This window comes from Lactuca serriola, chromosome 5 (genome assembly GCF_051521515.1).
Source record: "Lactuca serriola cultivar US96UC23 chromosome 5, Lser_US96UC23_V15, whole genome shotgun sequence".
NCBI lineage: Eukaryota > Viridiplantae > Streptophyta > Magnoliopsida > Asterales > Asteraceae > Lactuca > Lactuca serriola.
Genome location: NC_136412.1, coordinates 267,712,865 through 267,729,157, shown reverse-complemented (window position 1 = coordinate 267,729,157; position 16,293 = coordinate 267,712,865). Strand labels below are relative to the sequence as shown.

General features: G+C 32.9%; 1 protein-coding gene across 1 annotated transcript; it reads right to left on the bottom strand.

Annotated features, from left to right (window-relative positions):
* Window positions 1-1,486: 1,486 nt before the first annotated feature.
* On the bottom strand, window positions 1,487-2,950 carry LOC145054241 (1-aminocyclopropane-1-carboxylate oxidase homolog). The gene is made up of 3 exons (XM_079002390.1): window positions 2,349-2,950; window positions 1,958-2,279; window positions 1,487-1,858 (listed from the first exon to the last, which is right to left on the bottom strand). The coding sequence occupies exons 1-3, from the start codon at window positions 2,855-2,857 to the stop codon at window positions 1,610-1,612; spliced, it is 1,080 nt and encodes a 359-aa protein (XP_078858516.1). The 5' UTR covers window positions 2,858-2,950; the 3' UTR covers window positions 1,487-1,609.
* Window positions 2,951-16,293: the final 13,343 nt, after the last annotated feature.

The following is a 16,293-nucleotide window of genomic DNA, read 5'->3' as shown; positions in this document are numbered from 1 at the left end:
CGAGCCTCATATAATACAATTTTGATTATTTGAACTTTTGTTTGTTAATTTTTTTTAAAAAAAAATTACTTACTTTTATGTACGTATTGGTATAAATTTGAATTCCTTTATGTTTTGACGTAAATCTTATGTACAATTTTGTGCTTATTTTTATATATGTTTCCTATGTATGGGTTTTGTCACATATATTTTACATTCTGAAGGTAGTCAGTGAGACCGAGTTTATATATTTTTCTCCAACAAATGCAATTATATTCAATTTTTATCAATATAATTGTAAAAATTTAACTACAAAATAAATTCGCACAACCACAACGCACAACGCACAAGTTACTAGTTATCTTCTAATTAGCACCAAACTAAATATAAAGACAATCCTTCCAAGACGAGCTTTGAATTTTGATATTCAACTCATAAGAGTTGGTAGAAATACGTAGTCATTCCTTTATTAAGTATTAGGGCAAAATACATAAAAGTACTATCATTAAATTAAACAAATAAATAAATAACCAAAACTCTTATATTTTTAATTACCTTTCAGATTTATCAATCAAGTTATCGGTTCTTTTATGACATGGTATTTATCTTGTTCGTTTTTAGATTGTCATGGAAAAAATAAGTGATGTCACTTATTTTTGTTTCAGTAAGTAATGGTGAGGGGGCGTTGAGGGGGCAAAATAGACATCTGCATAGGGTTTAATTTTTTTTATTATATATTATATAGACATTTATTTAAAAATAAAAACTTATAATATCGATAAGGGGTTTTTTTCTAACTCGTCTTGGACATTTGAGGATATTTACATCCTCAGGATCGGTCCTAATAGTGTTCGTTGAATAAATTATCTATTTTTCACATTTAGCTTAGACAAGAACAACGTCACTTATTTTTGTTTTCATGTTAACCTAAAAACAAAAATAATAAATGTCATGTTACAAAACAACTAATAATTTCTTTAAAAAACCGGATATTTAGGTTAATGTTAAAGGTAACTGAAATTATAAAAAAAAAAAATTAAATATAAACAAAATATAAATTTTTTTCTAAATGCCAGTAAATAAATTGTTATGCTTTTTTGCATTTTGCCCTAAATATTAACAAATTCTGTTTACGTTGTACAGTAAAATTAGTTGTTAATTATTATTATCTTCATTCACAATATTATATTCTTTGTATTGAACTTGGTATTTTTTTTTCTTTAATATCTAGTCATCATCTAAGTGGCTCGTATTTTTTAAAATATCTCCACACATAATTAACAGCACAAAACATTAATTATTAACGTAAAACTTGCTACTTTACTCTTGACTTAAATAACGCATACAAAAGGCGATGACTGTCTGTAAAACTAGCTAACCGTAAAAAATTGTTCAACCCAAAAAACTCTTAAAATGTAAAATTATATAAAATCTAGAAATTTAAAACTTACTGTTTGAAGTGGTTTATTAGTTTTTTGGGTTGAAATTTTTTTATTTAAAATAAAAATTAAGAAAAGCTTTTATTTTATTATAGTTTTTCATTTCAGCTAAAAGTTATCAAAAGTAACTTGGTACGTTCAAAACATGCAAAAGTCAAAATCCGATTGACTTTTATGGAAACTCAATATGCTTAGATCCTGAAATGCAACATAGAAGATTTATCGAAGACCTTGGAATGGGAGTGTTGGACGAACTCCTTCATCGTCGTTGCCCGATACTTGGCCGGTTTTTCTTCCGACAGCAGCTCTTTAATCGGTTCAAAAATCTTTCCGGTGGCAACCATTCCCGTCGTAAAGAAACACGCCACCGACACCCGTGGACCAACACCGTTCGACACCACCCTGTGTTCTGCACTCATCAACTCATCGTTCGATATCAGCTGCAATTCGTAATCCATGGCAGCAATCATCGATCACTTATATTAAACTGATAAAGAAGTTGATAAAATATACATATTAACTTTTCCATGTTTTCTTACCTGTAGAAGATCACCGATGTTGACCACAAGTGCTCCGGGAACAAACGGAACATTAACCCATTGATTCCGGTGAAGGAACTGGAGGCCACCGATATGGTCTTGTAGGAGCACAGTTAGGAAGTCGTTATCGGCATGCTTACGAGCCCCAATCGTTAGTTCCGGCTGTGGAGACGGCGGATAGTAATGGCAGATGGTGGCGAGTCCATCTGCACAGCCAATGTCTTTCAGGTATCTTGAATCAAGACCTAGAGCTTCAGAAATCAACTCGAATAACGAACATCCTAATTCGGTCACTTTTTTCGAGTAATCAATCAATATATCTCTGCAATAAAACCCTATAATTAATCATGTTCTAGTTGACTTTAAGTTTAGATTCGAGTTTCTAACTAACCTGCAAGGTGGAGGTAGTTGTTGTGGGTTTGGGGGATCTGGAGCCATCCTGCAATGAAGCGAGTCCCTCCATCGAACTGCTAATGTGGAAGAAAGGTCAACGTTGCTATTGTAGAAGATGTTCTTGGTACTATCAGTAACGTACCATTTTTTCTTCACCTCCTGATCCTGATCGAAAAATCTACGCGCTCCATCTCGCATCTCCCTCAGAACAGTCACCGGAATCTCATGGTTGATAACTTGGAAGAACCCCCATGTCCTTGATGCTTCTCTGATTTCCTTCACGATCTCCTTTCGTCGAACTGGATCTGAGTTGAATCCCATGAGGTTTATGATGGGTAAATCCAAATCGCCTTCGGCTTGTGAGAAATCATGATCAGGTGTTTGAATGAAAATCTGAGGTACTTTGGTGATTCCGGAGTCAACAAGGCCTTTGACTCCGGCTTTTGTTTCGTCGAACGACTTAAGCTCACTTTCCCGGTCAAAATCACCTCCGTTGAAGGCCGCCATTAGTAGTCTGAAATACCCGGAACTTATTGCTCCGGCAGGGAAAACGGTGAAGTCGATCTCGTGTTACTTGCACCTTTTATTATTAATAGATTTGAGATTTGACGCAATTATCCTTTGATTAAGTAACAAAGATAAATTGTTATTATTGTTAATTATTTGTCAACTTGTATAAATATTATCAATTGTGTTTTTTTAATCATATCATTGTTTTATATAAATAAATTAGATGAATTCTCGTTTAAAACTATGTTGATTTAAATTATAACAAATATATTACATAAAATATAATAATATAATTAAATGTTGATATATGTATCCTACTAAAAATTAGTTAACAGTTGTTTATATTAATTTGTTATAGCATATTATAATTATTTTATATAATCTAAAAAAACTATGTACATATAAAAACCATGATTTAAATAGTTGTTGTCCGTAAATTACAAATAAAAATAAAAAGAAATTTATTTTATGATTTATAGCAATTTTTAACTATCAATAATTAACTAATTTATGCATACGTTTTTTTTGTAATCAGGTCAATTAAATGTAATTTACTTGTAAGTTGTTTGTGAATTTTGATATTTGATTTAGTTTTGATATTTTACATTATATTTAAAATTTTATTATTTTTAAAGATTCAAGCATCTATCGTTTTAGGAAAAAAATGATTATAAAAATAACTTTTGATAAGTTTTTTTTTTTTTTTTTAATTTGGCATTTAAAATTAAGTTTTATATTTAAAGATTAACCATTATAATCATTATAATTAACATTAAATTTCAATTAATCAATCAATTATCAAAAGTCTTTTAAATTATAATAGTAAGGTGAAAAGTCATGATAATTTTAAAGGGTTTATATCACAAAAGTCCTATGTTTTTTGCATTAAATTGGAAAAAGCCCTTAATTTAATTTTTCATTTGCTGTGACCACAATATTTTCATTGACTTATCGTTTGAGGGCAAAGAGCCGGTCACCAACAGATAACATGTACCATCCGGTCACCACTAAGCCATTCCCTAGCCATCACCTTTCACAAACCATCACTGCTAAAGGGTTTTTCATGCATTCGAGAAGGTTTTGACGCTGAGAAGAGTTTCACAGTCCCCAATTTCGCAACTTGAAGCTCCGAAATCGTTGGTGAAGTAAGGTTGGAGTAGAAAGGTACGTGTATGGAAACAAGAAATTGATGGCTTCTACTTCTGGAACTAAGAAGCCTAAAGGGCCTAAGCTCCCTGAGAAGACATATCTTCCAGACTCTGACTCTGATGAAGATGCATTTGACTTTAGCTTCTTGGATTTTTCTGAAGAAACATTTAAAGCCCCCTCAAGACTATGTGATGATCAGTTTCTTAACTTATTGTGTGATGAAAACATATTGAGGAGGAGTATTGATGGAATGGTAGATGATGGAGACATTCCTGGTGTCCAACAAAAAGAGCATGCCTACTTAGATGAGGACAGTGAAGATGTTGGTGTGGAGTATAGGGTGCATGATCCCAATGTTGACTGGAAAGATATGAGGCCCCGATTATGAAACTGTTATGAATCCCTTGCTCAACTCAGGTTTGCTTTAACTAATTATGCAATCTATGGAGGTTACCAACTTTATTTTGAAAAAAAGTGATAGAGTGAGGGTTATAGCTAAGTGTGGTAGTGGAACTAGGGACAACAATGATAATAACAAAATGTAGTGTCCATTTAGGGTTGCAGCTGGATGGAAGTACAATGAAAGAACATTCCAGATAAAATTTTGTAATGAAATGCATCTGTGTGCTAGGAATTATCATTTTGGTTCCTTAGTTACTAGTAGTTGGTTAGCCAAACACTACCTGAAAGATGTAATCATGAAGCCCAAGATAACATTGCTAGAGATGCAAGCAGATGTGCTACAAAGGTTTTCAGTGGGTGTATCTCTTGGGCAATGCCAAAGAGCAAGGGCTATTGCAATGGGGATGATAGAAGGGAAGTTAGAAGACCACTATGCCAAGGTTTGGGACTATGCAATTGCAATTAGGTTGAGTAATCCGGGTACAACTTGCTTGGTGGGGGTAGAAAGTAATCTGGGGTGTAACTATTTCAAAAGGTTTTATGTTGGCTTCAAGGATTTCAGAGATGGATGGAGCAGAGGATGTAGAAGGGTTATAGGAATAGATGGTAGTTTCTTGAAGGACAGGTTAAGGGGGAGATTTTAACTGCTATTGGGAGGGATGCAGACAACCATGTCTACCCAATAGCATGGGCAGTTGTGAATGTTGAGAATAAGGACAACTGGACCTGGTTCATTGATAATTTGGTTGCTGATTTGGATCTTGGTGCTGGCAATGGATTGGTTGTTATCTCAGACCAACACAAGGTACCACAACATACACTAGTATACAATATATATTTGTATGTTATAGTCATTAATATTTACATGTGTTGTGTTTGTTTGTTAATTATAGGGACTTTTACAGGCTGTGGTAGACCTACTCCCTCATGTTGAGCATATACAATGTGCTAGACACATCTTTGCAAACTTTAGAAAGAAATTCATAGGATTAGAGCTAAAGAGTTTGTTCTGGGAAGCTGCTATGAGTAGAGTGGAAGGGGACTTCTTACTACAATGGAGAAGATAAAGAAGATAACAGAAACAGGATACACTTATCTTATGGCAAGGAAACCTGAAACTTGGTGCAGAGCATTCTTTTCTCATGGGTATGCTTGTGAAGCAGTAGAGAATAGGGTTGCAGAACGCTTCAATGCCATGATCAAACAAATAAGGAAGAAGCCTATAATCACAATGCTTGAGGAAATAAGGATTCTCCTTATGAAAAGGTTTTTTCATCAAGGTCAAGAGGCCACCAAATGGAGGGGTAATTATGGGCCTAACATACAACTGAAGCTTAATGAATTTGGGAAAGATATGAGGTAATATAAGTTTTTATTGGCATGTATCCAAAAATATTAAGTATGTATTTATGTGTGCTTTGTTTGTTTTGTGTGTAGGTTGTGGACAATGGTGCCAAGTGGTGGTGATGTGTTTGAGACTAGGTATGGCTACAAGGTTGATTTAGCCAATCACACTTGCACCTGCAACTTGTGGATGTTGTCGGGCATACCATGTGTGCATACTCAAGCTGCAATCAACTATGTCCATAAAGATCCAAGTGAATTCATTTCTTCTTGGTTCCACAAGGACAAATATGTTGCAACCACAATCAGAACATACAACCTGTTGGTGGAAGCAACTTGTGGCCAATGACTGAGTTTATTAAACCATTACCACCCCCAGTTAGAAGGATGCCTGGAAGACCCAAAGTAAATAAAGTGAAGCATGCATCTAAATCAGAAGATGCCAAATACCCCTCTCAAAGGTTAAAGGTTACTAGGACTGTGAGGTGTGGAAAGTGCCAACAACTTGGGCATAATAAGATTTCATGCACAAATGATGAGGTACCTAAGCCCCCTGTCCCAAAAAGGAAGATTGGAAGACTTAGGAAAGATGGGGGAGGCCAACCTATCTTTGACCAATTCCCTCTAGTTGAGCCTGCTATACCAAGAAGTGATGCTGCTCCTCCCACAGTTTCAGAATGTGGTGATCAAGTTGGTGGGCCTGATATACCAAGAAGTAATGTTACTCCTCCCCCAGTTTCATAATCTGGTAATCAAGTCGGTGGTCCTAATGTTAGTCCTCTGAAAAGAACTAAGATGATGGAAAGGAGAGGAGGGAAAACTAAAGTGTTTGGATCAAGGAACAAAACACCAAAGAAAACACCTAATGGTAAGAAACATAAGAGTAATGCAAAGGAGGATGTGTCCCTAACCTGTGATGAGGATTTTGTTGATCTTTTTACCCATGCACCTAATGGTAAGCAAGGTATGAGTCAAGCAACAGAGGATATTCATGAACAAGAACATGATGACAATGATGTGAAGGTGAGTGAAAGACTTACTTTACAGGAGTTGTTGATGTCTGGATATACACATGCTGATGCAGTGGCTGTTATGAAAGAGGTATGTTTTGGTAATCACTATTTTTGGCTTTCATATTGTAGATTTATTAACTACCCCTCCATATTGTAGGTTTATGGAGAGGTTGAGGTACAACAGATTGAAGAAAAAGAGGCTGAGGAAGGAGTTGAAGAGAGAGAGGTTGAAGAAGAAGAAGAAGTTGAAGCCATACAGGTTGAGCAAGAAGAAGTTGAAGCCTTGAAGGCAGGGGCGGAGCATATTAACGGCTAGGGGGGGGTTGTGCCCCCCCCCCCTGTTTTTTTGGCTTATAACTAGTTTTATCTACTAATTCTTATACATATTAGACATAAAATTATAAAATTTAGGCTTTGGCCCCTGCTATTTTTTTTAAGAAACTATAGTTTTTGTTTCGCCCCCCCCCCCCCCCCCCCAATAATTTGTTCAAGCTCCTCCACTGGTTGAAGGCATAGTGGTTGAGAAAGAAGGAGTTGAAGAGAGAGAGATTGGAGCAAGAGTCCTACCCTCCAGAAGAAGTTATGGTGCTTACAATTTCCATTGGGAGAATAAGAGGAAACCCTCTGAAAGAATTAGGAAAGTGAAGCTCAGGAAAATGGTTGAAGATGTTGATGGTGGTGGTTCCTTGTCACACCCCCAAACCAAGGATGGCGGAAACGTCTGGGGGTGGAGGACTTCATGTAGAGTATCACAACAACGAGTATAATAGTGCTCAAAGTAAATACAACCATCATAAATATAATTGAAAAAGTTACACCAAAGTATATGTTTACATGATTCGAATCAATTACATTATGATACAAAATGAACTGTTTGACGACTTATCGTCCCATCCTCAAAACGTTGTTGATTTCCTGTTTCACTGAATTTCTGAGAATACAAGTAGTTTTGAAAAGTGTCAACACAAAGGTTGGTGAGTTCATAAGCTTTTGACAGTAAGAGTTTAAAAATCGATCTTTGTAAAGAGATGTATGTTACCAAGAAAAATCCAATATTTTCCTTATAAAAGTTATGTGGTCCTAAATACCAGGACCGAAAATGAACAAATATTTGTCATACTTAAAGATATGAAAGTGGTTTCAAATTGGCGTAAAACCCTTTTTGATATGAAGACGTATAAGTATTTTTCCATACTTAAAGTAATTTCAGTGAGCTAAATCGACATAACTCGCTAAATTAAAGTTAGAACCTGTAAATCTTATGATTTGTTAATACCACATGTGAGCTATCATAACCATACTTGACTTAGACGGCCTCGTAATACGATGTTCTTCAGGCGTCGGAACTGTTATGACACTTGTCACCTCAGACCTGCCGGTCTAGCTGTTGCAAGCAGCTCTGGTGTGGGTTTGTCAAGCCCAATATAGATCTAAACACAACTATCACGTTCTCCCTACAAGAGATTCTGGTTACAATTTACAGGACTTTTTGAATTGGTTACTTTGGAAGTAACCTGAAGCGAATGACTCACAAATTTATTCATTAACAAATTTACGTGAACTAAATTGAAAACCTTTGAAAAATAAGTTTGAAAAGTAAATGATAAATAAACTATACCTATTATAGTTTATCCAAAACGTTTGTAATGTATAAGAACTCTTTCATGAATATGCATTTGTGCTATGAATCCATAAACTATGCTTATTATAACTTAATATATGTGTTCTAAATGAATGAGTAATGTTATCATGAATGACTAAGTTTCAGTTTATGATGATAAACTAACAAGGAAACACATTCGATATTTAGAACTTATTGTTATACACTTTGCTCAACATAATACAAAGTGTTATGAAATTTATATGCTGTTAACTAAATTTAACCTTTATGCGCTGTTTTAGAAAAGTCATAGAAAAATCATACGAAGTCGAAAACTAAATCCGTAAATTATGAGAGTTCCCAAAATGGGTCTAGTTTACTCATAATTTTTATCATGATTTTTAATGACCTCCAACTTGGGTGAAATAGTCCATAATCACAGACTGGTCCGGATTGGTGTTTGAAATGATAGGAAGTTTTGTAAAAATCACCATAAATTGTAGAAAAATCGTATGGAGATGTGCAAGTAGTCATTTTAAATATAAGAGCTACAACTACTTACACCTAAAACAGTTTTTCAAACAAAAATGTTTAAGTTGTCCAAAATAGTCCGTGAATGGAGTCCAACTTTTCTGATGAAAGCTGTTAGAAAATTTTAGTTATGTTCTTGGTGTTTTAACTTGTATTCCCCCCCCCCCCCCCCTAAAAACTTGAGAAAACATAAAAAAGGTAGGGGTATGAACTCACCTTGATTAGTTTCAGTAGATGAGTGTTGAAGAAGAGAAGTGTCCAACTCAAGAACACTTGAAGAATCACTTGAAGATTTGAAGATCTAACAAGAATGTGATGATGTTTGTGTAAGCAACCTATGATTTTGAGTAGGAGGATGTGTAATAATCATAAGAAAGAGGATGATAATTACTAAATGAAGGAGAAAAGCCTTGGAGTATGCCTTGAAGTTCTCGAAATTGAGAGAGAAAGATGAGAGAGTTTGGAGTGTGATTATTGGTGGAAAAATGAGAGAATGAATGAAGTGTGAGGAGAGAGGGGGCTTTTCTAGCCTTTGACCAATTGTGAGGTTGGAAAAAAAGGTGGGAAAAGTACAATGAAGTGACTAGGTAAGGGCTGGTGGGGAATAGTGACATGAGTGGGTATGGGTGGTTGCTTGTGTCATAGAATAAAGGAAAGTCAACACTCCACCTTTGTACTTCACCCACTCTTCTTGGATAAGGTTTTATCCTTAAAAACGTGATTAATCATTAATTAAAGGGTTTTATATGTTAAAATAAAGTTTTTGGTGAAAATCTCGTGTTAAAACAATTAAAAACGGGCCTAAAACGCAAAAGTAGACGAAAACCGGGAGAAAAAGAACTTCCAGCGAGACCTCTCGGTCCTAGGCCGAGGTTCGGTCCCTACTGATGCCGAGCCGGAAGCGAAATGGGGCGAACCAGAAGTGAGAGGCGAAGGCGAAGGCTCGGTCCGAAGTCTTAGAAGCGGAGGTGGTCAGACCCGAAATGAACCGAATGAACAGTAGTCTCGGGTTCGGGTGGGTGTATGCGAGGTTCGGTCCTGAGAGGACCTTCGGGTTCGGGTCTTCTTGGTCTCGGTCCCTAAGAGGACCTTCGGGTTCGGGTCTTCTTGGTCTCGGTCCCTAAGAGGACTTTCGGGTCCTAAGAGGCTTCGGCCCTATTAGGAGGGTTTCGGGTCCTTAAGCCCTTTTTGCCCGTTCTTGCCCCGTTTCAAGCGGTTTTTGATCCGGTTAAGGGTTGGGAGGACCCGAATGACCTCAAAAGTTACGGGAACTTTTGAGAGAGATTTAGGAGAGATTTCACATTCTTGGAGAGATTTCTCATACTTGGAGAGATTTCTCATACAAAGAGATATTTGGGAGAGATTTCACATACTTAGAGAGATTTAGGAGAGATTTGACATTCTTGGAGAGATTTCTCATACAAAGAGATATTTGGGAGAGATTTCACATTCTTGGAGAGATTTCTCATACAAAGAGATATTTGGGAGAGATTTCACATACTTAGAGAGATTTGGGAGAGATTTGACATTATTGGAGAGATTTCTCATACAAAGAGATATTTGGGAGAGATTTCACATTCTTGGAGAGATTTCTCATACAAAGAGATATTTGGGAGAGATTTCACATACTTAGAGAGATTTGGGAGAGATTTGACATTCTTGGAGAGGTTTCTCATACAAATAGATATTTGGGAGAGATTTCACATACTTAGAGAGATTTGGGAGAGATTTGACATTCTTGGAGAGGTTTCTCATACAAATAGATATTTGGGAGAGATTTCACATACTTAGAGAGATTTGGGAGAGATTTGACATTCTTGGAGAGATTTCTCATACAAAGAGATATTTGGGAGAGATTTCACTTACTTAGAGAGATTTGGGAGAGCTTTGACATTCTTGGAGAGATTTCACTATAGAGAGAGATAGAGTGAAAACGATTTAGAGAGGTTTCATGTGTGACAATTGTGAGTGTTTGGCTCCGCAACGCAAGGTCCGTGAACCCCGTTAAGCCTTGTTTAAGGATCTTACACACTCCCGATGAGTATGCAACATTGTTTTATCAGTTTGGCTCGTCACTTACCACAATTTTAGGTTAAGGAGATCTAGATGTACGTACTTTTCGATTTATGATCTCTCATTAGAATAGCGAGTTGTTTAGTAATTACATAACGTAAGCCCTAGTACACAAGGGTTAGTTGAGTTGACCGGTTTGACTTGTTGACTTTATTTGACTTCGAATTGACCAGAAATTGACGGTTGTCACATTCCTCCAAAACCCCTTGGATTTTAGAGTAAGGAGTTGTGTTTAAGGGTTCAATGGGTAGAATGGGAATTAGTAAATAGGTTGCCCTTTTTGTAAACATCTACTTTGGGTACACTTGTCTTTTGGTAACAAGCTTCCAATTCATATCCATAATGTTTGGTAGAATTGGAAGTTTGATTCTAATTAGGTTAAATGGTATGATAGTGATTTTTGGGAAGCATTGTAAAGTACATTCCTATTTTTGGGCTGTTAGCTGACATTGATATTTGGTATGATTGTTAAGTTATCAATATATATATATATATAGATATATATGTATATATATATATATATATATGTATATATATATATATGCCTTGATCACTATAATTGTTATTACCTTCCATATTTTGGTTAGCTTGGTAAGTAGGTTTATACATATGTATGTGTTAAAGGACTTAATACATTGTTATCATTAAGACATAATAAGTTGTTGCCAATGTCATCTCTTACAAAACCAAAATATTGCCATACATACCACATGCATCTACTTACTGCCTAACTTGACCAAAATACAGTTACCCCTAAACTACTACTACCATTCCACCTGGACCTAACTAATGCCCACAACTTCACAGTGATTTAACCATAACATTGTGAACCATAAACCCCATCACTATCACCACCACCAAAAGCATGACCATCATAAGTAGCTCCATCTTCAACAGGTTTAAAATTTCGAGTTGAACTGCTTTGTTGTTCTTGTCCTCCTCCGAAACCTTCAAAACCTCCATTGTAAATGCTTTATTGCTGTTAGCCTCCTCCAAATCCATATGGAACTTCCACATAGTTTCCTTGTAGTAAGTGTTTGGCAGGGGTGGATCAAGCCATAAAAAATCTGCATTTTTTTTAGTCCGGCACAACAATCACTTGTTCATAATGGTTCAACAAGACCACAAAAAATTACTTAATATTACCTGATAGTTTGGACACCCCCTGAATTTCCTCCATGGATTATCGATAGTTTTGGAGATCGAGAATGTCGCAGGTTCATCACATTCGCATCTCAAATCTTCAGACCGACGATTCCTTAAAGCCCACTCTTCGTAACCTTGTGTGTGCGTATTGGAGGAGCTTACCATCTTTTTGGTTTGACGTTGGAGAGAAGAATCGACCCAAAACTACCTGCAACGTTCGACTAAGGGAGCAACCTGCTGAAACCGGTGAAACCGGCTCTTTGCCCTCAAACGATAAGTCAATGAAAATACCGTGGTCACATTAAATGAAAAAATAAATTTAGGGCTTTTTCCAATTTAGTGCCAAAAAAATGGGACTTTTGTGATATTAACCCAAATTTTAAATACAGACTCAAGGATAAAGTGTCTATTTTTATATGAAACATAAAATACTATTGAAAAATAATATATTAACATATAAAATTTACAATATAACTAATTTTCAATTGAAAATCTACTATCAATTGAACTAAAATACAATCAAATATCTTCGACACAAAATAATTTTATTAGTACACCAAAGATTAAATTTTTATAATATAAAAAGATCACACACATACATACATACATACAAACACACACACACACACACACATATATATATATATATATATATATATCTATATATATATATATATATATATATATATATATAGGTTCATGTGTTCTAAGTATTTATTGTATGGATGTAGAAATCAATGTAAGTCAGTCATTTTAAAAGGGTATATATATAATCGTACATTTAATTAATTATGGTAAATATATAAATCAATTAATAATATCCCTTTAATTTAGGAATATCAGTTTTAAAACCCAATATTCCATTGAACCTTTCACCAGACATCTTCATCACGTTCTTGATTCCGCTCCCTCATATCTCACCTCCTCAACTGTGTATCGCTTTCTTCAACAGGCGGCGACGACCTTTAAAGGCGCACACCGGAGACACCTCTTCAAGAGCCGGTGACGACCTCCACAACACAGGTAACGTTTTTTCTTTTTTCTTTTTTGTTTTCTTGTTTTTTTTTCTGAATTCAATTAACTTGAATGAAATCAGATTATTTGTGATTCAAATCTGATTCTCTCTATATGAAATCCGACCATGTATTGATAAAATTAAATTACATGTAGGTGAAATCCGAATTTATATGTAAAAAATCAGAAAATCTGATTTTATAGAATATGTAAAATCTGATTTTGACCATTAGATTTCTACGACTGGTAGAAGCTGGTAGAAACCGTGGCGACCTCCACTCTACCTCTTGAAAGTTTTCTCCCTAGATCGAAATAGGTTAATACATGGTAAGATTTCTCGTATTTTCATGTTCTGATTTTGCAAGTATTTTCATCTTCTTATTTTATTTTTTCGTGGAAAGATTTCTCGTGAACAGTAATTACGTGATTCCAACGAATCATGACGGTTCAGAACTCTTGAAGAACACTAATTATATGAGAATATTGCACACCAAGTGTTTGTAGAAATGTCTGAAAGAGAACTTGATGTTCAAATTCTTGAAGAACACAAAAATAATTTCCAAGTTTTTTGTTTGTGTTACTTGGTTCTAACATGTGGTATGAGTTCTCTTAGAATTACTAAAGTTTGTTTTATTTATGTCGTATAAAAGTATTCTTACATAGTTTTATTCTTACAGAATTCATTTTCATGACAGTTATTCTCATAGAATGCGTGAGGACATGATGATGGCCTAAAGGTTGGATGAATGTGTCAGATGGAGATGAACAATCGTCAATGGTCACCGATCTTCCAAAAAATGCATTATTTATTGTAATATTCTGGTAGAATAATATATAATAGAATGATAAGAGTATATGCAATAGTATATGCCAATAGAATAAAATATAAAGTTTATTATTTTTTTCAAGGATGTGATAGAAAAAATTTAACTTATATCTAAAAAAAATTATTCTTTGAAAAGTAAGAATCTTTATTAGTTTATGGCTTGCATTTGCATAAAATATCATTATAAAAACAATGTCATTATGATAGAATAAAACCGGGTATGATTAAAAATTATGTTAGAACTATTTAAATTAAATTAATTTAAAAAAAATCAAAATTCAAAATTAAGATAATAAAAAAAAAGATACACTAAATCTAAAAATTTCCTTTTTAAAAATTGTGTTTCCTAATTTTAAGGCAATCTTCTTTTAATTAAATGACATTATTCTATTTTTCTTTTATTTAATAATATAGATAAATCATTTTTTTTAAATAAATAAAATGATTGGTCCATATTCATCCTTATATCCACACAATAATTAGTTATAATTAAATAACCTAAGCCTATATATATCAAATTATTATACAACTTAGTATAACTTTTAACAATATAAAGAATATCACTTTAAAATTTACTAACAAATGAGATTGTTTATATAGTTTTCTATCTTCCAAAGTATCATTTTTCTTCTTCATATTTAATATGAATACATGCACCAAAAAGTAAAATTTGATGTATTATTATATCCTCGTTTTCTCTATTTTATTTAAGTCGTCTTTTTTCTCCATCTTATTCTTTAAGCTCTATTTTATTTAAGTCGTCTTTTTTCTCCATCTTATTCTTTAAGCCCTAACAACTGCAACTATATATGCTTGTGAACTATATATATATATATATATATATATATATATATATATATATATATATATATATATATATATATATATATAATATCATAAGTATTAATTAAGAACCATAAATTAAAAAAAGGGGCCTTTTAAGTGGTAGTGTTTAATTAGCTTGATGTTTAAATCATAAGTACACATAAATTAGAAAACTCTTGAATTGTAGTGATTAATTAGTTTTTTTTAGTTACAATGACTTTTAAGTTGTGGTGGAAGTTTCAAATGAAGATTATGTAAAGAAAATAACCTCAATTATATATACACTAGGCGAATGTCCGCGCGTTGCGCAGAAACACCTATATAGTTGAAGTCTTTACAAATATATGATTTTTTAAATATAACAATAACGTTGTTAAATTTGATATAATAATTTGTATATAGTAAATTGATATCATATATTGATTATTTTGAATTATATGATAATATATATATTTATTATAACTTCATAATCTCAATCGTTTGAATGACTTCTACCCGCGAGTTACACATGAATAAAATTAAATATAATATATGATTTGATATTATTTATAGTTGTTTTTATTGTTAATTAATTTTTTAAAAATTATTTGCTTAATGTTTTAATTTCTATCATTATAATTATTTAAAGCATCAAACATTGTTTTTTATTTTAAAGCTAACAATATAATCATTTATATAGAGTTGTTTTTAACTATTGTTATTATAAGTTATTTTAAGCTACTTATTTGGAAACTTTTAACGATTATAAAAATATATTTAAGAAATATTTTAGTTAAATTGAAATTACAATTTAGTTTTTGCTTTTATCACTGCAATTTATCACTTTTAACTATTTACAAAATATTCTTTAGTTTTTTTAAATGGAACTGAAATTTATATTTGAGTTGACATTGTAATGCACAGAAATACCTATATAATTGAAGTCTTTACAAATATATATTTTTTAAAATATAACACTAACATTGTTGTTAAATTTGATATAATAATTCGTATATTAATTTGATATAATATATTGATTATTTTGAATTATATGATAATATATAAATTTATTATAACATCATAATCTCAATCGTTTGAATGACTTCTACTCGCGAGTTACACATCAATAAAATTAAATATTATATATGGTTTAATATTATTTATAGTTGTTATTTTTAACTAATTTTTTAAAATTTATTTGCATAATATTTTAATTTCTATTATTATAATTATTTAAAATATCAAACATTATTTTTTGATTTTAAAGGTAACAATATAATCATTTATATAGAGTTATTTTTAACTATTGTTATTATAAGTTATTTTAAGTTACTTATTTGAAAAATTTTAACGATTATATAAATATATTTAGGAAATATTTTAGTTAAACTAATATTACAATTTAGTTTTTGCATTTATCACTTTTAACTATTTACAAAATATTATTTGGTTTTTTTAGTGGAACTGAAATTTATATTTAAGTTAACATTGTAATGTTATATTTAAATTAACAATTTAAGTATTTTGTCCA